The 24,728-nt window shown below is 41.2% G+C and overlaps 1 protein-coding gene across 1 annotated transcript; it reads right to left on the bottom strand.

Moving 5' to 3' along the window:
* Positions 1 to 22,456: 22,456 nt before the first annotated feature.
* On the bottom strand, positions 22,457 to 23,848 carry LOC131597642 (uncharacterized). The gene is made up of 2 exons (XM_058870327.1): positions 23,110 to 23,848; positions 22,457 to 22,953 (listed from the first exon to the last, which is right to left on the bottom strand). The coding sequence occupies exons 1-2, from the start codon at positions 23,846 to 23,848 to the stop codon at positions 22,457 to 22,459; spliced, it is 1,236 nt and encodes a 411-aa protein (XP_058726310.1).
* Between the last annotated feature and the right edge of the window lie 880 nt (positions 23,849 to 24,728).

Genomic DNA, 24,728 nt, shown 5'->3' with positions numbered 1-24,728 from the left:
TATTAGTTTGAGATAGCGGATCGATAACTAATTGATATTTTTAATATTTTTAGTATTAGAAATATTATTAGAGTGTCGTGTATTTTTTTGGGAATTTTCAGAGCAAATAAAATTTGATCGTAAAATAAGAGATAACGAGTAAATGGGGACTTTTAATAAAATAAATTAGATGGGCTGAGTCTTATGTTGTACGTGTAATTTGGTTTTGGCTCAAATTGGAATAATTGAGAAGTGAGGATACACCTAGGTTTTTAGAAACTCAGTAACATAACATTGTTAGAACAAGATTTGTTCTGATCAATATTCTTAGTTTTGATGATAACAATGTATATGAATTTTGCTTGAGATAATGTGGTACTCTAATCCTATGCAATTTCCATTTCAGGAAATATATAAAGAGTATGCACAAATTCAGCGCAAGAAGCACTGACTCAGAAGGTTCAAGTATGCAACATCAGAACATGCTCTCGCAAGACATCAGAAGATGGTCAAGCAGAATCAGTTCTGGTCCTCGAGGAACGCGTGCTACGGCAAACCAATCTGTTAGATTTCTAGGTCGGGCCCAAGCGGACAGGTTCAAGAATCTGGGTTCCCGAACCATTTTAACTGAGAAAGTGGTTGTTCCCTTGGGACAAGGAGGAGGTCCTTATGCTACTATGTGGGATTATCTTGAGAATAGGAACTAGCAACGTGTGTTTGAACCACACACCGTCATTGACTATGACATAGTAAAGGAATTCTATGCAAACGCTATCAAAACCACCGATGAATCAGTAGCCTACACATATCAATCCTATGTAAGAGGAAAAACTGTGTAATTTGATAGAGCTTCAATCAGTGACTTTTTAGGAGAACCCCTCCAATTGACGATGAGAGGTGTTTCTACAGGAAAAATGTAACTAACTGCGCAAATCTTGTGGAGCTGATGTCTGAAACAATTTGTATTCCAGGGAGAGGACCAGAACTTAGCCGGCAAGGAAATCCAACCCACTACAACAGGAAGGATCTGAGCATCCATGCAAGGGGCATTTTATCTGTGATCCTGTACAACATCAGGCCAAGGACACATGTTACCACGGTTCCGCTCGATGTGGCATTCTTGATAACCGCCATCATGACCGAGAACACTGTTGATGTTGCCTTCATTCTCTCGAATGAACTGCGTCGAGCTGCATTGAGTGACACACAGCATGGCATTAATGCCAAATGTGTGCTACCCCTACCCGGTTTAATTATGGGATTATGCAAAGAGGCAGGGGTAGAAATTTCAGGACAGGGACACCATGTGATTAACACTTTCATTGATGATGTTTTTATTGACAGGTTCTGTGCAAAGCCATATTACAGGGATCAATCAGCAGCCACCTCTCAAGCTGGACCTTCTGTCTCTGCAGCACCACCTAATAGTGGTGCAGCCCCTTTTGATCCTCTAGTGGCTCATCACTATTATTCGGCTATGTTTGAAGCGAATAAGAGGTCCCAGATTTTCCTGCACGATGCCATGCAGCAGCAGTTCAGGAACCTATCTGTTGCCCCTGAAGAGAGAACTTTCCCAACCCGGGAAAGCTATTTCACCTACTGTGGTTGGCCGGAGACCAACCCTTTTCCTGTTGGGGGGGATGCAGGTGCAGGTGATGCAGGTGCAGGTGGCGCTGGGAATAATAACCCAGAGCAAGAGGATGAAGACATTGATGCCGATATTGATTCGATGTTTGTGTGAGGTGATGTGAGAGAGGAGTGAAAATAGTTTATTTCTGGTAACTGATGAGATGATAATACTGCTGCTGTTTTATTTGTTTTTATCTGACCTGTACTCTGGTGAACCTTAGGGTCACTATGACTTGTTTATTTCTTTAAAGTTTATGTTAAGTATTGCAATTAGTTGTTTCTTTTCTATCCATTTCGATTTAGAGTAAGTAGTCCCACAACAGAATGAGAATCTCAAGCAAAGCACCAACAACGGAGCAACATGCGTGAAAGTGGTAGTGAGTGAAGTGAAAATTTTTGAAATTTTTTTAGTTCACTTACTTTTTCAATAAAGTGACAAAGCAGGTACGGATTTTTGAACTCAAACTCCTAATGTGTGCATGAAATTTAGGTTGTTAGTAAATTCTTAACAGAAGTTCTTTATGGTACACTATATTGGATCGGTTTAGCCTTAACCATTGTGAAGAAAGCCTTCCATTGTTTACTATATGCAGGAGACCATCAATTGTTTTGACTTGTTTGTATCATGCTAAACCGGTTGTTGCATCGTTTGTGGAAATCTGTGAAAGTGATTTAGGCACTTATTTGAATCTGAGAGTTCTTTTAGCCTATTCTAACGTAAAACTTATTTTCTTCTGCGAGAGTGTGATCTTTTTGCTAACCATTCTTTGAGCCTGAGGTCAAGATAAGCATCATAATATGCACCAAGGAAAATACCTGGTGAGTTTTGATCTCAATAAAAAGTTTTGTTTTGGACCATCAACCATAAAATTTGGTGATGTGTTTTCTCTTTGACCTTTTTAGAAAGTAGGGGAGCATTCATATAATCTAAATACAGGTTGATCTCCAAGTTGGGGAGAGTCACATTCAAAAGAGGAGTAAGTACATGTGGTAATCTGTGAAGGATAAAAGAAGTCGTAGCTTGAAAAAAAAATAATAATAATAATAAGAGTTTATGGAAAAAGAACAACGTTTGAATATAACGGTTGTTGAAAAAAAAAGAGTGAAAAAGAAAATCCGAGCTACGAATGAGAAAAGATGACCGGGTGAGAAAGCGAAAGTTATAGAGAAGGAGGAATGAGTTATGATTTGGATGCTTCCCTAGATTAGGAACAACCCTTGATTATCTTCTTTGCTTTGAATCAAAACCGCATTACAACCCGAGAAAGACCTTCTGATTCTCAGATTCCACATGACTTGATGCTAACAATTTGGTGAACGTATGATATGGATCTTTGTTGATTTAATTGTTTGGATGAGTGTTTAACCCCTCTTTTATTCATCATACTTTTTGATGAGAGTGAGTAGTGCTGATTCAATTACAATTGTGTAGTGTTTTGAACTTCTGGAGGTAATTTGCCTTCAAAATTTGTTTCATGTGTACGTTCTGAGTTTGCAGGAAGAGGAGGAGTATTTTGACTTGGTTACTAAATTGAACCACTTGAGAAACCTTTTTGAAAAACTTGTTGCATGACTGTTGGTATGTTTTGTTGGAGGTAAGTAATTTTGTTTAGGGACAAACAAAGCTCTAAGTTGGGGAGAGTTTGTTAGGAGTGAATTAATGGTAAATTCATGTGTTAATATAAGTAATTTCTGGTCTAAACTAATGCAAATTGTGATAGATCCATAGGTTTTTAGTGAACTAAAAAGGTTTAGTTTATGTGTAAAGCAAATCGAATCACTTGTGGGTACTATTGATGCAGGTTTAAAGCTAAACTGGAGCTTTAGGAAAACATGAAGAGGAAAGGAAGCTGGAGGTCTCAAAGGCAAAGCAAAAAGATGAAGTTTGACAAGGGCGCGCCGCGGGAGTTCTAGCCAGCGCCGTGCCAAAGTCTCTGTTTCTGATCGCGCCGCGCTCATCCGTGGCCGCGCCGCGGCCTCGGCGTTAAAAGCCCAAAACTTATAAATAGAAGCCCTAGCTTCCAAGTGAAAGACAGATCCTTTGTGAGCGAAATTAGGAGAGCATTCTGAGTTTGCAGTCAAGAACAACAATCGAAGGTCAAATCTTTACCAATCGAAGACATTCTGTTGATGAAGATGAATCCTTCTATTAATTCTTGTGTGTTCTTCATGTCTATGGAGAGCTAAATTCCTCTTGTTGAGTTTAAGGTAGTAGTTAACCTATGAATATACAATGCCATTAATTATTTCCTATGAACAATTGTTTGAATTTATTATCAATAAGAAACCTTGTTTTTACTTTACACCATTGTTGAATCTTTGATCGAAAGAAAGGATTTTAACTTTTGCCCTAGGTTACTATATTGATTCAATCTCAATTTGCAGAGATGGAATTGTGATTGAGTTTTCATAATTATCGTTCCTTATTACTATTATCGATATTGATATTTGGAGAGATCGAATCTCATACCGATAAAAGTTTATCTAATTTGATTTGCAGACATGGAATCATATTTGAGGATAAGTGAAGATAGTAATTCAAATGATTGTTCAATTGTGAATTAATTGATAAGTTGTATAGGAATAGGTTGATGAACCCTAAAGCTCAACATACTTCCTTAATCGTTAACAAACGTTCATTATTTGCATTTAAATTATTGTTTAAATTTGATAGTATCATAATCATAAAACAAATCCAATTACTTTTTCTAACTCAAAATAATTAACTATAGAACGGCAGTGATATTAACCAATCCCTGTGGATACGATATATTACCGAAAATATTTACCCACAAAGTGGTGGCGAAGTTGCTAGCGGGAAGATTGAAGAGAATCTTAGGAGTTCTAATCTCACCATCTCAAAGTGCTTTTATTCCGGGGAGGAAAATGTTAGAGGGGGTGTTGGTAGCGAATGAGGTGGTAGATTACGCTCGGAAGGAGTTATGTGATTGCTTGCTCTTCAAAATGGACTTTGAGAAGGCTTATGATAATGTTAGTTCGAATTTATTAAGATTCATTTTACGGAGGATGGGGTTTGGAGATAAGTGGAGGAAGTGGATGGATATGTTGGTCTTTAATAGTACTATGTCGGTGCTTGTTAACGGGAGCCCTACTAGGGAGTTTAGGGTTGGTAAAGGTTTGAGACAAGGAGATTCTCTATCCCCTTTTATTTTTGTGATGGTTGTGGAGGGACTTTCAAAGTTGGTTAATTAATCTATGTCGATTGGAGATTATGAGTGTTTTTCTATCCATGATAGATGTAAGGTTGACATTCTCCAATTCGCGGATGACACCTTACTAGTTGGCAAAGGATCTTGGAAACATATATGGGCGATGAAAGCGGTGTTAAGGGAGTTTGAACTTGTTTCGGGTTTGGGCATTAATTATCATAAAAGTAAGTTGATCGATGTTAATGTTAACAAGTCTTTTTTAGAGGCCGCCGCTTGTGTTCTTGGTTGTAAGGTGGAAGATAGCAAGTTTAAATTTCTTGGGATTATGGTAGGAGAAAATCCTAGGAAGGAAGAGATATGGAAACCTCTTATCGACAAAATGAAAAATCGGTTGGCGGGGTGGAAGAATAGATTTCTTAACTTAGGGGGGAGGATCACGTTGTTGAAGTCTATTTTGAGTTCTCTTTTGATTTTCACCATGTCTTTCTACAAGATGCCGGTGAAAGTGGCAAATATTTTTAGGAGGATCCAAAGTAACTTCTTATGGGGAGGGGTGGAGGAAAAAAGGTGTATCCATAGGATTAAGTGGAAGGATGTGAATAAACCGTTTGAGAAGGGGGGTTTGGGGATAAAAAATATCTTGGACTTTAATGTTGCTGTTTTGTGTAAATGGAGGTGGAAAGTTTTACAAGGTTCGGATTCTCTTTGGTATCACATCTTAAAGTCCCGATATGGAGATATAGCGACTAAGGTGATGGGGGGAAATGAAGATCGGATTGGAAATAAGGGGGTTTCTTTGTGGTGGAAAGACTTGGTGAAAATAGGAAGAAGTTCTTACTATGATCCATTTCTTTCTTCTTGTTGTTTTGTTCCGAAAAATGGTTTTAACACGCTTTTTTGGGAAACAAATTGGTTGAATGGTTTGATTTTGAAAGATGAGTTTAAAGCGGCTTTTGAGGCTTCTCGGCTAAAAGGGGTGTCGGTGGCGGGGATGGGTGGATGGGTGGACGGTGAGTGGGTTTGGGGTGATTTGGGGGTTTCGGAGGTGGTTGATGGTGGTTCGGTGGTGGGGGAGGATACGGAGAGTTTGCGTGTTTTGCTGGAGGCGTATGAGGGGTGGGGTGACGGCCACAACGTGGTTAGGTGGAGTGCTAATGGGGGTGAAGACTTTTCGGTGGCATCTTGTTATAATGGTTACGCTAATCTCCGTATTTCTTTTGGTCCTCCTTGTAGATTTGAAGAGGCTTATGGGCTAGTGTGGAAAGCGGGGGTTCCGTTTAAGATTAAGGCCTTTGGGTGGAGGCTTTTGGCGAATCGGCTTCCAACCAAAGATCTTTTGTTGAATAAAGGTATCCCGATCCCTTTAGTTCTTCTTAAGTGTTCGTTTTGTGGCATGGAACCGGAGACAAGGGATCATTCTTTTTTTGCTTGTAATTTGGTTAAGAATATTTGGAGGGGTATAGCTTTTTGGATAGGTAAAAGGGGGATAGAGGATAATGAGTGTTTTTCAAGTTTTATGGACTGGCGCTCATTTTGTAAATCTATAAAGGTAGATGAGAGAAAAGTGAATTTAATTTAGCTTACTACGACTTGGTCCATTTGGTTGGCTAGGAATGAGGTGTGTTTTAGGGAGGAGGAGTGGAGTTTGGATGATTTGATTTGGAGGATCAAAACTTTGGTTTGGAGATGGAATTTTTGTAGGGATATTACTCAATCCAATTGTTCCTTTTACGAATTTAGCAAAGAGCCTTTGCTTTTTTTGTCGTAATTGTAATTGGTGTGTAATTTCTTTTGTCGAGCTTGCTCTCCTTTTGTAAACAGGTTGGAGAACCCTTAGTTCTCCCTTATATATATTATTCCTTGTTTACAAAAAAAATATTGTATACTGTTGCGGCGAGCTAAATTGAGTTTCAATTTGATAATACAGTAGCTATACTTATGAACTAATTTGAGAATCACTGGTCAAGTTATTGATATAGTACTTTATAATAATAATAATAATAATGGTGATTTAGTATTATTAAGTATAATTAATTTTTAGGAGTTTTGAGTTAGATGGAGGGGTTAATTTAACGTATTTGCAATTTTCGATGGGGTCGTTAGAGTTGCCAATAGAGTTGTCAGAGTTTCTTTCGAGTTATTTAGAGTTAAATTTGATAAGCCCTATAATTAAGATTGAAGGTATTTAACCCTTTAGAGTTGTTTTATTATTACTTGAGTCAGACCATTAGCTAATTTGGCGCATAAGAGTCACCTTTATGTGTAAGAGTTGTTAGTAGAGTATTTTTTTTGGGTGCTATATACATCATTGATGATGTGCTATTAGTATTTTGTTGTGGATCTGTTGTTGTGACGCGGTAATATTAATTTGTAGGCCTATGGCCAGTGACGATGTGATGTTATGATGTTGTGATTACTGCGAAATGCAGGAATTAAAGTGACGTTGAGTTACCTCTATTTATTGGTAACATTTGTGATATAGGCGTATGCCTCGCGATGTTGTTCTGTGATGTTTGTGATTTGTTGCATTTCATCAGTGTCTCATGATTTGCATGTTTAGCGACGGCCTGGATTGGCAAACAGCGACGAAGGCTTATGCCTGTTTTGATGCCTCTATTTATTGGGAATTGGCGATGGGGGCTGAAGCCATGGGTACCACATGCATGTGCATTTGTTGGAGTTGCATTTCATTTGTGTGATTATGAGTTTTGGTGTTGTAATGTGTGAACTTATGTGAACTGTTGGTGTAATATGAATATGAATTATGTGAGGTATTGTGACGTGTGTTGTTTTAATTGAAAGCGGTGAAGTAAATTAGACGGTAATGATTATACCGCAAAGTGATGATTATTATAACTTGAACCTAAATATATTGTTTATCATCACCCTGTTTATATTGTTTGATATCTCACTCCTTTCTTTTGTTTCGCCATTATCTTTATACTAGTAACGTGCAGGTGATAGCTTGATGAAGATTTAGACGCTGTGAGTTGAGTCGGTGGTCGCTCTGATACGTAGCACTCGGAGGGATAAACGATTGTTTTATTTATTGTTTTATTTTGTGAATTTTATATGGTTTTGGTTTAAATTGTAACTTAAAGTTACCGTTCAAAGATGCTACAACTTGATTTGAATATTTTTGAAGTTTGATGATTCCGCTGCGAGTTAAACATTTAATTTGAAACAAAGTGATTTTTGAATAATGATTTAATTGTTCGTTTTAAATTCCTGTGCTATGTATCTATGTGAAGGCAAGTAAGCAGTAATCGTTTTTGAAATGACGAATATGTGATACCTCAAATGAACGTGTTTGGAATTTATACTCTGATTTTTTCGTATAATTTATCGGGTAGATTTGGAGTGTTACAGATACTAGATGTAAATTCATAAGTGCTTATGACATGAATCGCCAATTGTCGCACGCTCGCGAAATGATGAACAGAGTCGCCACCAATATATTTATCCCAAAGAGGGAAAGGAATATCAGAAAACCTAGAATAAAGAAAGGATAAGAGAAGGTCTTGCGACCAAAGATCGGGTAAGAAGTCAGTTACGCGAGGGGAAGGTATTAGCACCCCTCACGTCTGTGGTACTCCACAGGATCCACTTATGTTTGTTCTATTCTAAGGGTGTATAAATCTAAAGCTTAATTCTAAGGGAATGCATGCAAATGAAAGAAAAGAAACACGGGGAAAAAAAGGTTTATAAATAGTTGTGCTCGCTTAGGCCCCGCGACCTAATGCCTACGTATCCTTTTCAGGAATCAGAGCGTCGTAGTTCGGCTCTTTATTTTTTGTTTGTTTTTGTGTTTTTTAGTGGACGGAGTTGCATTCTGTCGCACGCTCGCGAAAAATGAACAGAGTCGCCACCAATATATTTATCCCATAAGGGAAAGGAATATCAGAAAACCTAACAAAGGAAGGAACAGGGTCTTGCGACCAGAGAATCAAGGTACGGGAGTCGGTTACGCAAGGGGAAGGTGCTAGCACCCCTCACGCCCATCGTACTCGATGGTATCCACCTATGTTTGTTTCTATCTAAAGGGTGTGTAACTATGTCTATGTCTAAATGCGAATGAATGCAGAATGTAGGGAAAATAAAGAATTGTACTCGCACGGGCCCTACCCCGCTGCCTACGTATCCTTTTCAGAAATCAGAGTTACCGTAGCTCGGCTCCATAGTTTTTGTTTGTTTTTGTGTTTTTTAGTTGGGCGGCGTTAACGCTCGCGCTCTTGCATAAGGGACAGCCTAGGATGCAATGGAGCGGAGATGACTTGCCCTTAAGAAAGGAGAGAGAGGGGAGAGCTTGAGCGCTTCGAGGAAATCCCTAAAGCAAGGGAAACTCGAGTTGCTCTATGGTTTGTGTTTTTTAGAGTTTGGGAACTTACGCCCGGACGGAACCCTAAAGCAAGGGAGGTCCAAGCACTCGAACATTCCCTAAAGCAAGGGGTGTTCAAGCTTCCATTCCCTTTTTAAGATTTTCATTTTGATTATTAGTGTTTTAAGTATTTTCTTTGTATTTTTTATGGGGATTTTTATTCAAGTATTTTTATTGATGTTTTATGGTTATAAAAGAAAAAGGAAATGAGAAAAGGGGAACTAGTCCTAATTTCTATATCTATGTTATTCTAGTTCTAAAAGAAAATGGGGAAGAAGAAAAAAAGGAAAAACAATTAAGCATCTCACAATATGTTGAAAATATTCACACAAGAATAAAAAATCACACAAACTATGAAAGCTATTTATGAGACTTATTCACAAAGCAACTTTATTTTTATTCACATGGAGAAACTAATTTTGAGTTATCCAGGAAAAACTATTTATTATTAAAATTCAAGGAAAATACTAGTTGGAGTCAATTAAAAGAAAACGCAATTTCTAAAAAATTCTAATTGTATGAAAAAAGGCTTTGTTATTTTTATTTGAGAAAAAAGAGATTCAATTAATGTGCAAAAAGAATTAAAAGAAAAATCAATTTTATTATTCGTTTTTTTTTATTAGCAGCAGGGGGTGCAAAAGCATTTTTTGAATGAACTAAAATCAACTAAAGGTAAAACTGGGCTCAACAAGGGGTGGGAACAGTAAAGGCGCTCAGGCCTGGTCCATTGAGGTGCGTATGTATCAGCAGAGGAGGGGTGTGATTCTGAAATGGCTATGGGCCCGAAGCGTTATGGCCCAAACATCATCTTATTTCACTTCATTTGTTTCACTTGCAATATTCCATCAGGTGTCATCATTATTCACACTATTGATTTTATTAACATGAAAAATTATATGAACATTACGTAGACTCACATCAACCGGTCAAGAGTAAGTTTAAGTCAGAAAAAACAAAGATAAAGCTCAGCCAACCACGCAAAGCCACGTCAGCACTCAATGATTGAAATAAGACAAACGCAGCAAAAGTAATGGGAAAGGGACCAACAGCAAGGTGCCACGCGTACCGGTGATGCAAGTGATATCTACATCACCACGGATGCCGGAGCCAAGTTCAGATCATCTTCTCCGGCCAGCCTACGGCGGAGGCTGATCAATATTTCCAGAAATCGAACAAAGTACCACTGTTCCGTTCGGAATTTTGCGTAGATCACAGATCTGGTAATAGTTCCCAGTGATTCCTTCTTAAACTTCCAAACCGCACATAAACATAAAACCCTAACACCTAGCATACTCAACGGAACCAATGCTAACGGCGTGAAAATGAACCTTACGTCTCATGGAATTCAAATACGCGAATCAATCGTCCAAACATCAAGCATAGCGCGTACAACTAGTCTCATTCTCCTTATCAAGATTTAACATATGCTACAAGATCATGAATAAGATGCATATGGTTTTGAACAGTTGAGATGCAAGATTTATAGAGTTTAGACGCTTACCTGAGCACTTCTTGATTCAGTATGGAGAGGAAGCTGCACAGACCTTAGCCTCCAGTGACAACCGTGAGCGCGCACTAAACAGTTTCTGTAACCACCGTGAAACGAGCTTAACCGGCTGAACGCTTTGAGCTCGCGATGAAGGTGAAGACCTTGTCAGTATGGCATCATGATGGCGATGGATGAACGTGATTGATACTGATGTTTGAGTTTGAGAAGTGGTGGCCGGAAGTAGTTAGGAGAGTTGGTTAGGGCGGCCGGAGGAGGTTGTTATGGTTAGTTAGGGTGGCCGGAGAAAGTTTGTTGCGGTGGTGAGAGGTGGTGGAAGGTGAAAGAGTGAGAGAGAGAATGAGGTATAGTGAGAGTATGAAGAGAATGAGAATGAGAGGGAGAGAGACGTGTGAGGTTGATTATGAATGCCTCGTGAAAATGAGAAGTGAGGGAGAGGGTTGTTTTTATAGTGTGAGTGTGTGATGAATGGTGAGATTTTCTTGAGTGTGGAGCTTGAATCATAGCTTGCAATGAGCCCCTTTTTTTTATTTCTCGAGTGTGGGACCTGGAGGGCAATGCTTAGTGAGCAAGTATGTCCTTGCTTGGTGAGCTTTCGACTGACTCTTTACATGGCAGTGTATGCATAGCTTAATATGGAAACATGATGGTGACTTGCTCTTGTGTTGCAGCAAAAGATGGATGCTAAGAGTGCCCATGCAGTTTACTTTGAAGTCATCTCTCTCTCCCTATGGTCCACCATCTGAGTCAAGTTTGGTATCATTGCAAAGAGGAAGTGGAATTAAAGGATTTTGATGTTGACGGGTCTTTGATATGGGGCTTGTAGGTGTAATGAAATGGTCATGAATATGTGGTATCACTACTGTTAAGGATGAGCGTACGCATGACAAGCCTTTAACCCCTGGCCTTAAAAAAACGTGACTAGCCGAGGACAGGACTTTGAGTCTTCTTGCCTTGGTCCATGCATGCCCAGTTGACATAATCCAAAGCTTGTTGGAAAGGGCACGTGGCATGGAAGGGTTTAAAACAAAGATTGATCTCAATGGGAATTTATAGACTTCTAAAATTACGCTGAAAAATGGCACTCCATGTGCTCGATCATATGCTCACGTTGTGCCTTGCGTACTGGCCCAAATCCTCGGCATAGCATAATTTGGTGAGGGCATGGCTTTGGAGCTCCACAATTGGTTCAATGCCCACTTAATTGACTTGGTTTTTGCTTCAGTGTATAGAGGGCATGGAGGAGAAGAGATGAATATCGAGTTTGCCTTCTTAGCGCATTCATACACCTCTGAAGCTAGCTTGAGATTTGGCATGCCACCTGTTTGACAAAAAGCTTGTGGGCGTGCCTTGGAATCTGCCCAGCTTGTCTTGCCTTCAGTGTTATCTTCCATACTTTCCCTCTCTATAACTCTTAATCCATGGCTCTAATGAAAAAACACTCAACTACAATCTTGTCCATCTCCATGAGAGGGATAATATTGATGTTGACCATTTCTTAAAATAGTACCTGAATCCACATGTAATCAGGCTGCGAAGCTGACTGTTCATTCATTCCAAAAACCTCAAGATTTTTCTAAGTGTAGAACTTACTATTTTTAGAAATTTCCAATTTCAACTACTTTCCAAAAATGGCAGTTTTGAATATTTTTGATTTTATTCACTTCTTTGACTCTTCTTTGACCGATTCTTTCGCCAAAAGTCGATATCTGAATAATTCTCCTGATTTTGACCCAAAAGTCAACTGTTCCGATTTTTCCGACTATTGATGAAATTCCCGATTAAATCTCTTCCACTCACATCCAGTCAAACAAACACATCCACACAGTCAGTATGAAAGTTTTCCACACCTAGAAGCCACTTCTGATTAAATGTTGACCAGAAAGTCAACTGGTTGACTTTGGTCAAAGAAACCCTGATTTAAAGAACCAGATGGTTTGCAAGCTTGTACCCTCTAATCAATGCCCTGATTTGAAGCAGAGAGACACCCCAATTCAGGAGCTTCCATGAACATAGAACCACATGATTATGCCTCAGTCTTCTCGTTCTTTGATCATACTTCTTTGCAATGGAGCGTTTTCTTGCTGGCCCTTGAATAACACCTATGATATGAATGCATGGGTATGAATTATGACCTAAGTGATGTATGTACATGAGTGCAAAGCCTAAGCCAGTTAGAAGTTAGGGGTAGGACAAATTTGGGGTATGACAGCTGCCCCTATTTAATCGTCTTATACTCGAAGGTGAGGTTGGCGCTAGCCTTTCGAACGTTCGGGGTATAAGAAGGTTAAATATCAAAGTACCAGAAATTTGTCCTGAAGAGGAGATGGGGTAAGTGGCATCCTTTTATTTTTTTTTGTTTTGATATCTGCTGGGGAAAGAGAATTTTTATTTTCTGATGGAAATATTTACAGTGAGTAACTGGATGGTGATAACTTGTAACGTAGCCAAGGTGCCAACACCAGGTTCTCAAAGGGATTGATATTTACATGGAAATGATTGGGAGAGGAGTAGGTTTGACAGAAAGATAAAGTGACATAGACAATTGTTTTTGAGGGAGATACAGACGAGCATCAAAAGGAGATACAGACGAGCATCAGAAGGGGATACAGACGAGTATCGAAAGAATGACACATACGAGCATCAGAAGGAGATACAGACGAGTATCGAAAGAATGACACATACGAGCATCAGAAGGAGATACAGACGAGTATCGAAAGAATGACACATACGAGCATCAGAAGGAGATACAGACGAGTATCGAAAGAATGACACATACGAGCATCAGAAGGAGATACAGACGAGTATCGAAAGAATGACACATACGAGCATCAGAAGGAGATACAGACGAGTATCGAAAGAATGACACATACGAGCATCAGAAGGAGATACAGACGAGTATCGAAAGAATGACACAGACGAGTGTTTGAGGAGATACGGACGAGTATCGAAGGAATGACACAGACGAGTGTTTGAGAAGAAGATACAGACGAGTATCGAGAATGACACATACGAGCATCGAAAGGAGATACAGACGAGTATCGAGAGAATGACGCAGACGAGTGTTTGAGGAGATACGGACGAGTATCGAAGGAATGACACAGACGAGTGTTTGAGAAGTTTGGTAGACTGACTTACTGGGGATTGGGATATCAGGTATCGGCACCATGGCTGGAAGAGATTTGTGATGGAGTAGCAGATATCAAGTGAAGTTTATACGGACAACTTTTTCTGTTGGGATGTATCATCGTCTTGATTGAGTGTTGATTTGTATTATCTGGCTTATGCTCTGTATGCATGTTTGAATTTTTCTGTGGCGTAATGATCCACTTTGACGGATATGCTACGCTTTTGAAGATGCAATGTTATATGCAATGAATTCTATATGCAAAGTGCCAAATAAAGGCATTAGTGACAGGGGGGCATGATCATCGGGGTCCGTTGCTTGTTGTCTCGGGATGCTATTATGAGTTGACGTTGGAACCCTACAGTACCAAAGATTATTGGCAACTGCACTGAGGGTTGGAATGTAGCTCTGCTGGGGAGGAAGTGACTTCACTCGACTTTCCTTACATCCTGTGCCGCTTGGGGAATCATGAGTTCTTTGGGGGACCATTCTTTGTCCTGCCGGATTGAAGAGGGGTATGGACCTTTTCAGGCGCTCCTTGCTTACCAGTACTGATGAATTACACTTTGGAACTTTCACGTGGGATGATGATGACTTTTGTGACATATCATGAGCCAAGACGACGGCTAGAACCTGCAACCTGCACAGAAAACAACGTTTGGATGCAAATGGTGCCCCTTAGAGCACTTTTACGTTTATGTAACATCATGTTTCGTTTTGATTTTGTGATTACTGCCCCCATGCTTTCAGTGCAATGTTTAATAACGAATTAAATCACACCTCGCATGCGAAAAAGAAAAGTAACAAGGAAAGCTTTTTATCAAAAGATCGTTTTATTAATGGAATGCCTGTGAATAGGCTTCTGTACAAGGACGCAACTCCTAAATGAGGTAGTTGCGAAAAAGAAAATACAAATGCAAAGAGCAAAATGGCAAAGAGAAATGCTCGGATTTCCACTAAAACTGATATTGCTACAGTTCCCATATCCTCGATCCTCTCAATGCTTTGCTTCAGAAGGGTAGTGGTTGGATTGATCTGTCCGTTCTGCCAAGGGCGTATAGTGGTCTTTGTGAAGGATATTCAGACTGCAGCCTCTCGCTTTTGATCCCTAACTTTTGCCTGGATCGCCTTTTCGGGTTTTCAATCCAGCGGGATGCCCCTTTTTGCCTAAGTCGCCCTTTCGGGTTTTCAACTTAGCGGGTTATTCTTTTCTTTTTTGTTTTATCCCTAATTTTTGCCCAAACCCTTTTGGTTTGCCGGGATGCCCTTATTTTTGCCTAGGTACGTCGACCTAGCGGGTCTTTTATGCGTAGTATTTTTTGACTGAGTCTGAATTGACTGGAAGCGGAACGTCTTCCCCATCCATCTTTGTCAGGATTAAAGCACCACCTGAAAATGCTTTCTTCACAATGTATGGTCCCTCATAGTTGGGGGTCCATTTGCCCCTTGGATCGGTGTGAATTGGCAAGATCTTCCTTACGACTAGGTCACCTGTGTGGAATTCTCGAGGCCGAATCTTCTTGTCATACGCTTTCTTGATCCTTTTTTGGTACAACTGGCCATGGCAGATAGCAGATAAGCGTTTCTCCTCAATTAGATTAAGATGATCAAGCCTCGTTTGAACCCATTCTGTCTCATCGAGTTTGGCGTCCATCAAGACTCTCAACGAAGGAATTTCCACTTCGACAGGTAGTACGGCCTCCATGCCGTAGACAAGAGAGAAGGGAGTTGCCCCAGTTGAAGTACGAACCGAAGTTCTATATCCATGCAAAGCAAATGGTAACATCTCATGCCAATCTTTATACGTTCTGACCATCTTTTGGACAATCTTCTTTATATTCTTGTTAGCAGCTTCGACTGCGCCATTCATCTTTGGCCGATAGGGTGATGAGTTGTGATGTTCAATCTTGAACTCTTCACACAACTCTGCCATCATCTTGTTATTAAGATTAGACCCATTATCAGTGATGATCTTGTTTGGAACCCCATATCGGCATATGATCTCTTTCTTGATGAAGCGAGTAACGACTTGCTTGGTTACATTCTTGTAAGAAGCAGCTTCAACCCATTTGGTGAAGTAGTCGATAGCAACAAGAATAAATCTGTGCCCATTTGAAGCTTGTGGCTCTATCCGCCCAATCATGTCTATGCCCCACATAGCAAAGGGCCAAGGTGATGTCAGAACATTCAAAGGAGTTGGAGGAACATGAATTCTATTAGCATACACCTGACATTTATGACATTTCTTCACATACACATAACAATCGCTTTCAATTGTCATCCAATAATATCCTGCTCGCAAGATCTTTTTGGCCATAGAATGTCCACTGGAATGAGTTCCAAAAGATCCTTCATGAATTTCCCGCATGATCAATTCTGCTTCGTGTCTATCCACGCATCTGAGCAAAACTGAATCATAGTTTCTTTTGTACAGGACGTCTCCTGACAAGAAGAATTTGGATGCTAACCTTCGAAGCGTTCGCTTATCACCAATCGTAGCATCTTCGGGATACTCTTGCTTCTCAACATACCTCTTGATGTCGTAATACCATGGCTTTTCATCATACACATCTTCAGTAGTGAGACAATGAGCAGGGAATGCATGGGCAGGCTCTTTGTAACGGAGGATCGTTATGTCTGGCACTTCCTTAGGGGAGCTAACTCTGAACATGGCCGCCAAAGTAGCCAAAGCATCTGCCAACTGATTTTCCTCTCGGGGGATGTGATTGAAAGTGATTTCCTCGAAAGCAGACAACAACTCCAAGATATAGTCCTTATAGGGGACTAAATTGGGGTGTCGCGTTTCCCAATCACCTCTCACTTGATGTATAACCAAGGCAGAATCCCCATACACCGCAAGGATCTTGATCCTCATATCAATAGCCGCTTCGAGACCCATTATGCAAGCTTCGTATTCTGCGACATTGTTTGTGCAATCAAAGCATATTCTAGCTGTGAAAGGGATGTGAGTTTGACGAGGAGAAGTCAAAACGGCCCCAATGCCATGGCCCATAGCATTTGATGCACCATCGAACGTGAGAGTCCATCGCTCTCCTGGTTCGGGTCCTTCATTATCATCTAATTTCATGATATCTTCATCAGGAAAGTCGAACTTCATCGATTGATACTCTTCTAATGGCTGATGAGCAAGATGATCTGCAAGGACACTTCCTTTGATGGCCTTCTGTGTGACATACTGGATGTCGTATTCTGATAAAAGCATTTGCCATCGGGCTAGTCTTCCTGTAAGAGCCGGTTTTTCAAAGATGTACTTTATCGGGTCCATTTTGGAGATCAATAGAGTGGTATGAGTCAACATATACTGCCTCAGTCGGCGAGCAGCCCATACCAAAGCACAGCAAGTTTTCTCGAGTAGTGAGTAGCGGGATTCACAATCGGTAAACTTTTTGCTCAGGTAATAAATGGCGCACTCTTTTCGACCAGACTCGTCATGTTGGCCCAACACACACCCCATAGATCCTTCAAGCACAGTTAAGTACATAAGAAGCGGCCTCCCAGGAACCGGAGGCATGAGAATTGGCGGCTCTTGGAGATACTGTTTAATCTTCTCAAAAGCTTCTTGACAATGATCATCCCAACGGATATCTTGATTCTTGCGCAGCAGTTTGAAGATGGGTTCACAGGTGTCAGTGAGATGAGAAATGAACCTGGCTATGTAATTCAATCTCCCAAGGAACCCTCGAACTTCTTTTTCATTCTTTGGTGCTGGCATATTCTGTATTGCTCTCACTTTATCAGGGTCGACCTCAATCCCTCGTTGGCTCACAATGAAACCAAGTAATTTACCTGATCGCACTCCAAAAGTGCACTTGTTTGGATTAAGCCTTAATTTGAATTTACGCAACCGAGCAAACAGTTTCTCAAGATATACCAAGTGTTCCTCCTCAGTTTGGGATTTTGCAATCATATCATCGACGTACACTTCAATCTCTTTATGGATCATGTCATGGAAGAGGGTCACCATCGCTCGTTGATATGTTGCACCAGCGTTCTTAAGACCAAAAGGCATCACCTTATAACAATACGTACCCCACGGAGTAGTAAAGGTAGTCTTGGTCATATCTTCAGGAGCCATCTTTATTTGATTATAGCCAGAAAAACCATCCATGAAGGAGAATACCGAATATTGAGCAGTGTTGTCGACTAGCACATCAATATGAGGCAGAGGGAAATCATCCTTCGGACTTGCCCTATTCAAATCTCGGTAGTCAACACACATGCGTACCTTTCCTTCCTTCTTAGGAACAGGTACTATGTTTGCAATCCAAGGAGGATACTCACACACAGATAAGAAACCAGCCTTCAACTGCTTTTCAACTTCTTCCTTGATTTTCAAAGCCATATCAGGTCGAGTTCTTCGTGGTTTCTGCTTTACAGGTGGACATTCTGGTTTGAGCGCTAACCTGTGCATAACTATATCCGTGTCTAAACCAGGCATGTCTTCATACGACCAGGCGAAGATATCAACATACTCTCGAAGCAGCTCAATCAACCTTCTCTTCACATCACTTTGCAAAGCGGCCCCTATCTTGACTTCTCTCTTTGCTTCTTCTGAACCGAGGTTGATGATTTCTATTGCTTCTTGATGTGGCTGAATAGATTTCTCCTCTTGTCTCAAAAGTCTTGCCAATTCTTCGGGGACTTCACAATCTTCCCCACTATCCTCATCAGCTTGGTCAATTGGATTCTCAAGGATATTAAGACGTGGAACTGTAACATTATCATTTTTGATGGAATCCGAGCCGGATCTGCACGATGGATGATTTATGCCTTAGAATGCAACACATAAAGAAGAAAAAAAAAGGAAAAAGCTTTGCCATTTTTGAAAAAGTTTTTAAAGTAAAAACAAAAATGAAAGAAATGGAACAGTAATTGCATGCAAAGATATGATTTTTATTCAATATTAAACAAATTGAAATAACATGGGGGCCCTTCTTTATACAAATGGTCAAAATGCTTAGGGCGAAGCATATGACTTATCGAAACAAGAAAATTACATCTCCATAAAAGTGACTCTGGGGATGTCCAAGATAGTCCAATTGTTGAGCTCCTGTCCAGGCGCAGCATGGCAAATGAATCTGGAGAGATCTTCTTCATCATCATCATCCACGGCGAGGACCTGACTTCCAGAACTGGTGCTTGCACTGATGAACACTTGAGAAATGGGGGGAATCACCTTCTTTCCAGGAATTATGCTGAGCTGAGTAGAGGAAGATGGTTGATACCCAAGGCCATACTTGTCTCGTTTCTCATGAACATCAATCAGCTTGCCCCAGGTACTATGGGGAGTACCAGCTTCTAAGAAGGCCTTAGCATCATTCAGAGACGAGAGGGGTGCTCCGAGTTCCTTCTTATTTTCAACCACGGGGAGTTTATCAACCGACACAATCTCTAAGGCCTGAAAAGGTGTCTCTTGTATCTCTCCCTCTACTTCAACATAACGGTATGACGCCAGATTATTGACAATCAAATCCTCTTCACCAGTGATCACAACAATCTTGTCATTCACGACAAACTTCAAACACTGATGGAGGGTAGATGTCACAGCCCCAGCAGCATGGATCCAGGGGCGACCCAAGAGGCAAGTGTATGAGGGACTTATATCCATGACATAGAAGGCAATATAGAACATGTGAGGGCCAATCAAAACAGGCAGATCAATTTCCCCTTCTACGGACCTTCTGGAGCCATCAAACGCTCTGACACTCATAGTGCATGGTCTCATCATAATCCCATCCATACTCAGCTTAAACAAAGTAGTCTTGGGCATCACATTAAGAGAAGAACCAGTATCAATCAGAACTCGAGACAACACAGCATCCAGACACTTGACGGAGATATGCAACGCTTTGTTGTGTGCCCTACCCTCAGGTGGAAGCTCATCATCAGAAAAACCCAAACAATTACCAGCAGCAATGTTGGTCACAACCCCTTCAAACTGAGGCACGGTAATGTCTTGAGTTACGTGAGCGGAAGCCAGAACTTTCATCAGAGCATCACGATGAGCTTCAGAATGTACCAAGAGAGACAAGATGGAGATCTTGGCTTGGGTCTGATCGAGTTGGTCAATTACTTTGTAATCACTTTTCTTAATGATTTTCAAGAGTTGCTCGGCATCTTGTGCATTACGTGTCACAGGAGGATCAACAGCAACTTGCTTTCCTTTTGCTTGTGTACTAGCCTCTTTATTGGTCTCTTTAGGAAGCGGAGGAGGGGCAGCAAAGATCCGACCACTACGGGTAATGCCACTAGTGCCAGTAATATTAGTGATGCTCGAATTACCCACCGGAGGACAATCATATTTCTTCCCTCGAATATACACGGCATTATAACTCCAAGGAACAGCCTTAGAATCATTCACAGGAGGAGGAACAAGAGACGAGGTTGGAGGAGTCGAAGGAGCACTTGGAACCTGAATAACCAACGGAGTCCTCGGAGCCTGAATGACCAAGGGAGTACTCGGAGCACGAATGACCAAAGGAGTATTCTGATTCTTTGACACCTTAGCAGGATAGTAAGGTATCTCTAGAGTAGCCACATCTTCGACAGGAACGACCCTTTCCACTCTAAGAACACCTTCGTCCATTAGTTTCTGAATTTCTTCTTTCAACCTAGTGCATTCCTCCGGGTTAGAAGAACATTGCAAACAGTAATCATGTAGTTCACACAAAACCTTTTGTTGCATAAGATATTCTCTGACAACTGCTAGCGGCATCCTTACCTCATTGACATCACTCACTAGGATCTGATCATCACATAACTCAACAGCATTGGTCGCACCGGCATGAGGAGGCATAGGATTATTCTGCACATTAGGACCAGTAGGAGTGAACGAAATGAGCTTACCATCGAGAAGATCCTGGACTTTCCACTTGAATGCCCTGCATTTCTCAATTGTGTGGCCGGGAGCCCCAGAATGAAATTCACAATGAGCATTCACATCATACCCAGGAGGAAGAGGGTCAGGTGGAGGACCCATTTCGCGGAGTTGCACTAATTGACCAGCAAGTAATTGGGGAAGAAGCTGAGCATACGGCATCGGAACCGGATCTATACGCCTGTCAGGGTATCTTTGCCTCTGTGGACCTCTTTGACCTTGAGGCCTAGGATTCTGTTGGCGATTCTGAGAAACAGCAGCTTGTTGTTGTGGTACGAAAGGCTGTTGGGGTGCCATCCATGGTTGTGGAAGAGCAGCAGCATATGCTTGAGGGACATACGGACCTGGAACAGCATAAGGCATCGGATAATAAGGAGGTGGAACAGCAGAATATACAGGAGCTCGACCTTGGTCAACAGAGGCAGTGCTAGTCTCACCTTCCTTCTTCTTCACAAACCCAGAATACGGCTTCTTACCATTACCACTTGAGTTGCTAGGATTAGTGACACCTTGAATGGTACCAGCTTTGACACAGTTCTCAACCCTCTCACCAATGATGACCACATCCGAAAAGGAAGGAGAAGTATTACTAACCATATGCTGAAGATACGGCCCTTTCAGAGTTCCCATAAACAGATCAATCAACTCGCGGTCCAAAAGAGGAGGTTGGACACGGGAAGCAAGTTCACGCCACCTCTGGGCGTATTCTTTAAAAGACTCTTCAGATTTCTGTGACATATTTTGCAGTTGGGCACGGCTGGGAGCCATAGCAGTATTGTAGTGGTATTGTTTCAAGAAGGCGTCGACAAGTTGTCCCCAAGTACTGACATTAGACCTCTCAAGTTTCATGTACCATTCCAATGGGGCTCCAGTGAGACTATCCTGAAAGAAGTGCATCAGCAGGGGCTCGTTCTCAGCATGAGCAGCCATCTTACGGCAGTAGGAACGAATGTGAGTCTCTGGACAGGTGACTCCCTTGTATTTATCAAAATCTGGCACTTTGAACTTCGGGGGAATAACAATCCCAGGTACCAAGCACATAGCAGCAGTGTCAAAACTCGAAGTTTTAGCAACCTCAACAGCCTTAAGGCGTTCTTCGAGAGCTTGGTACATCTTAGCAGTCTCGGTCAACTCAGCAGTAAGATCATGTTCAAGGTCAATAACCTCGTGGTGGTCATCCACTACTTTTGCTATCCCCTCAACAGGAATCTCTTTAGTTTTCACCCCTCCATCAGCAGAATTGGTAGGAGTATCTTTGATCAGCCCAGCAACGCTCTTTCTGAGCTCTTCTTGTCCTTGGACAACGACATGAAGAGTCTCCATAAGTTGGGTCATTCTTTCCCCCATAACATCCATATCCCTACGGAGGGCAGCTTGACTCTGTTCAAATTGATCCATGATTCTCTCGTTGCTCCTGGTGCGGTAAGGATGTAAGAAAGTCAGCTTCGTCGTCGGAAAAGAAATCTGTTGTTGGAAGGGACCCCAATTAGAATCTTGATAAAAACCTGAAAATGCAGTATGATATGAGTGCATGGGTGCATGTGTGCATGTTTTATTATTTTCAAGACTTTTTAGCTTTGTCTCAACCAACAATACAAGATAATGAGAAATAACGAAGCGCAACCAAGATAAACAACCATAATCCATTAATTCCACAACCATGTTTGAAGTACAAAATATTCTGCTCTCATGAGCCAACAATACAGAAAATGGAAATAAGAACCCCATCCAACAAGACTGGTGGTGATTCTATAACAAAAAACCAATACTAAGCAGGATCTCCCATGTCCAAATGGCGAAGTGGGCTATCTCCAATGTGCTTATCACTCCAAGTCTTCATTTCTTCAAAGAGATTCTTGGTCTCAACACGGGTGGGCCTCTTAATAATCTCTTGAATCAGCAGGTCTTTTCTGAAATGCATTGTTTCCATGTTGCGATTCTTCACCTCCCAATATCTAGCTTCCTCTTGGACTTGGACATTTTCTTGGTCTTTTTCTCTTATCTGGCCTTTCAGCTTTCGGATCTCTTCATAACACTTCTCTATGGTATTCTGGCGATCCAACAAGAGCTTGTCTGCTTTCTTTCGACGAGTCTTTTCCGAATTGGCATTTTCAGTCTGAATCTGGAGCCTTTTAGTCAAATCTGCCAACTGAGTCTCGTAATATTCCTTCAGCTTCTTTTCTTGAGTTTCAGTAAATTTAGGATTCACAGTCATTCTTGGCCTCTTCTGAGAAGTACTTCCTCTAGCATACAACTCTTCCAGCTCTATTTCTCTCATTTTCAACTTATGAAGAGCAGATAGCTTCTCTTGCCTATCAGTATTCATCTTAACTTGCATTGTTTCCATTTGTTCAGTCAATTTTCGATTCTCTTCCACAGTTTGATTATAACAGGGCATGGAGACAATGTTGGGTTGTTTACCAGCAGGGGGGTACAAAGGATCCTTGGGAGGGAAAGGCATCCCTCGAACAGCAACCACAGATTCGACCCATTTAGTATAGTCCTCATAAGTAGCACAATCTCGCTGACCAAAATGTTTCTTATCTCTCCAGCAAATGCTCTTCCAGGCTTGCACAGCTTCTGCCATTTGTCCAATGTTCGTGGCCACATGATAGAAAATGTTCTCAGCTATCTCTGCTTGCTCAGGTGGACTAATAAAAGCATATCCGAATGTTCTTCTGGCCAAGACGGGGTTATAGTTGATTCCACCCCTAAGACCCATGAGAGGTACGTTTTTGAACTTTCCGCAACTCATAATAACTTCTCTGTCATCTAAAGCGCTATTGTACCAGACAATATCTTTAGCCCTCAGCCCCATAATCCTTTCAGCCCATTTAGATGTGTGCCTATTATCAACGAATGCCCCACGTTCAGGCAGATGTGACCTAAACCATCGGTATAACAACGGAGCACAGAATCTAACCAGACCTCCTTTTCCTCCCTTCTGACCATTCTTGTGATGAATGGAGTGATAAACATCCCCCAAAAGCGTGGGAACCGGATTCTGCAAGATGAATATATGAATCGCATTCATGTCAACAAAATTAGGGACGTCTGAGAACAAAACGATGCCATATATGCTTAGAGCCAAGATAGCCCTAAATGTGTCCCATTCCTTGGCTTCAGCAGCTTCACAACCCCTTTTGACAAGAAAATCCATGCAAAAACCAAAACCTCCTCCTTTCTTGGTGAGATTTGCTTCCACGACCGACTTGCTCAAATAAAGAGCCTTAGCAATTTCAATGGAATCGGGGGCCTTCATGGTGCTATAGTATGGCACTTCCTTCTTTATAGGGATGCCAAGAAATAGGGAATACTCTTCCAATGTAGGAACCAAGAGGTAGTCGGTAAACGTGAAGCAGCGGAGGGAAGGATTATAGAACTGCAGCAAAGTATGAACCCCTTCTTGCTCGTACTTGGTGAACGGCATCTTGAGAAGGCTCAGAATGTACCCATATTCCTTTCTGAAGTTGGTTGTCTCATCTGGCGTAATCTTCTTTGCTAAACACCCAACGGAATCCAGATTCGGATTCAGGAAAGAATAAGAAGGGTTGCGTCTAACAGTCTTCATTGGTGTGGCCATGTGTTGGTCGGAGACAAAGCCAAAAGTTCCTGAAAATAAATGAACATGCATGTTAAATGATATGGCGGAATGCATTTCATTGGGAGAATCCTAAAGTCCTTTCAATATTTCTTTTTCTCTTTCTTTTCTTTTTCTTTTCTTTTTCTTTTCTTTTTCAAGAGAGTATATACATCCTTTTCTTCTTTTTTTTCTTTTTTGGAAACGGACTCTAGGATTCTCCACGAATGAAGTGAGGTGGATGCAATAGCATGATGTGTCATGTGTCATGTGTGTGATACAGTGAGACTGAATGTCCCTCGCAACTCTGAATAACTGGGTAATACTGAACGTAGCAGGTTCAAAATTCCGGCTTCAGATTGCAAAATGGAAATCCGGGTATGATGAAGGCTAGTATCCTGTCCCACCCCAAACTCACGGGTATGAATTCTAGACACGGACAGGTGGTCCCTAATGGTCA

This window comes from Vicia villosa, linkage group LG4 (assembly GCF_029867415.1).
Source record: "Vicia villosa cultivar HV-30 ecotype Madison, WI linkage group LG4, Vvil1.0, whole genome shotgun sequence".
In the NCBI taxonomy this organism is placed as follows: Eukaryota; Viridiplantae; Streptophyta; class Magnoliopsida; order Fabales; family Fabaceae; genus Vicia; species Vicia villosa.
Note: the sequence above shows the minus strand (reverse complement) of the source record. Positions and strands in the feature narration are given on the sequence as shown.

Coding starts and splice junctions, on each gene's coding strand:
- LOC131597642 (XM_058870327.1), bottom strand. CDS start 23,848: ATGGATTTTCTTGTCAAAAGGGGTTGTGAAGCTGCTGAAGCCAAGGAA. Junction 22,954..23,109: donor TCCTTTGTACCCCCCTGCTG/GTAAACAACCCA, acceptor TGAGAGAAATAG/AGCTGGAAGAGTTGTATGCT.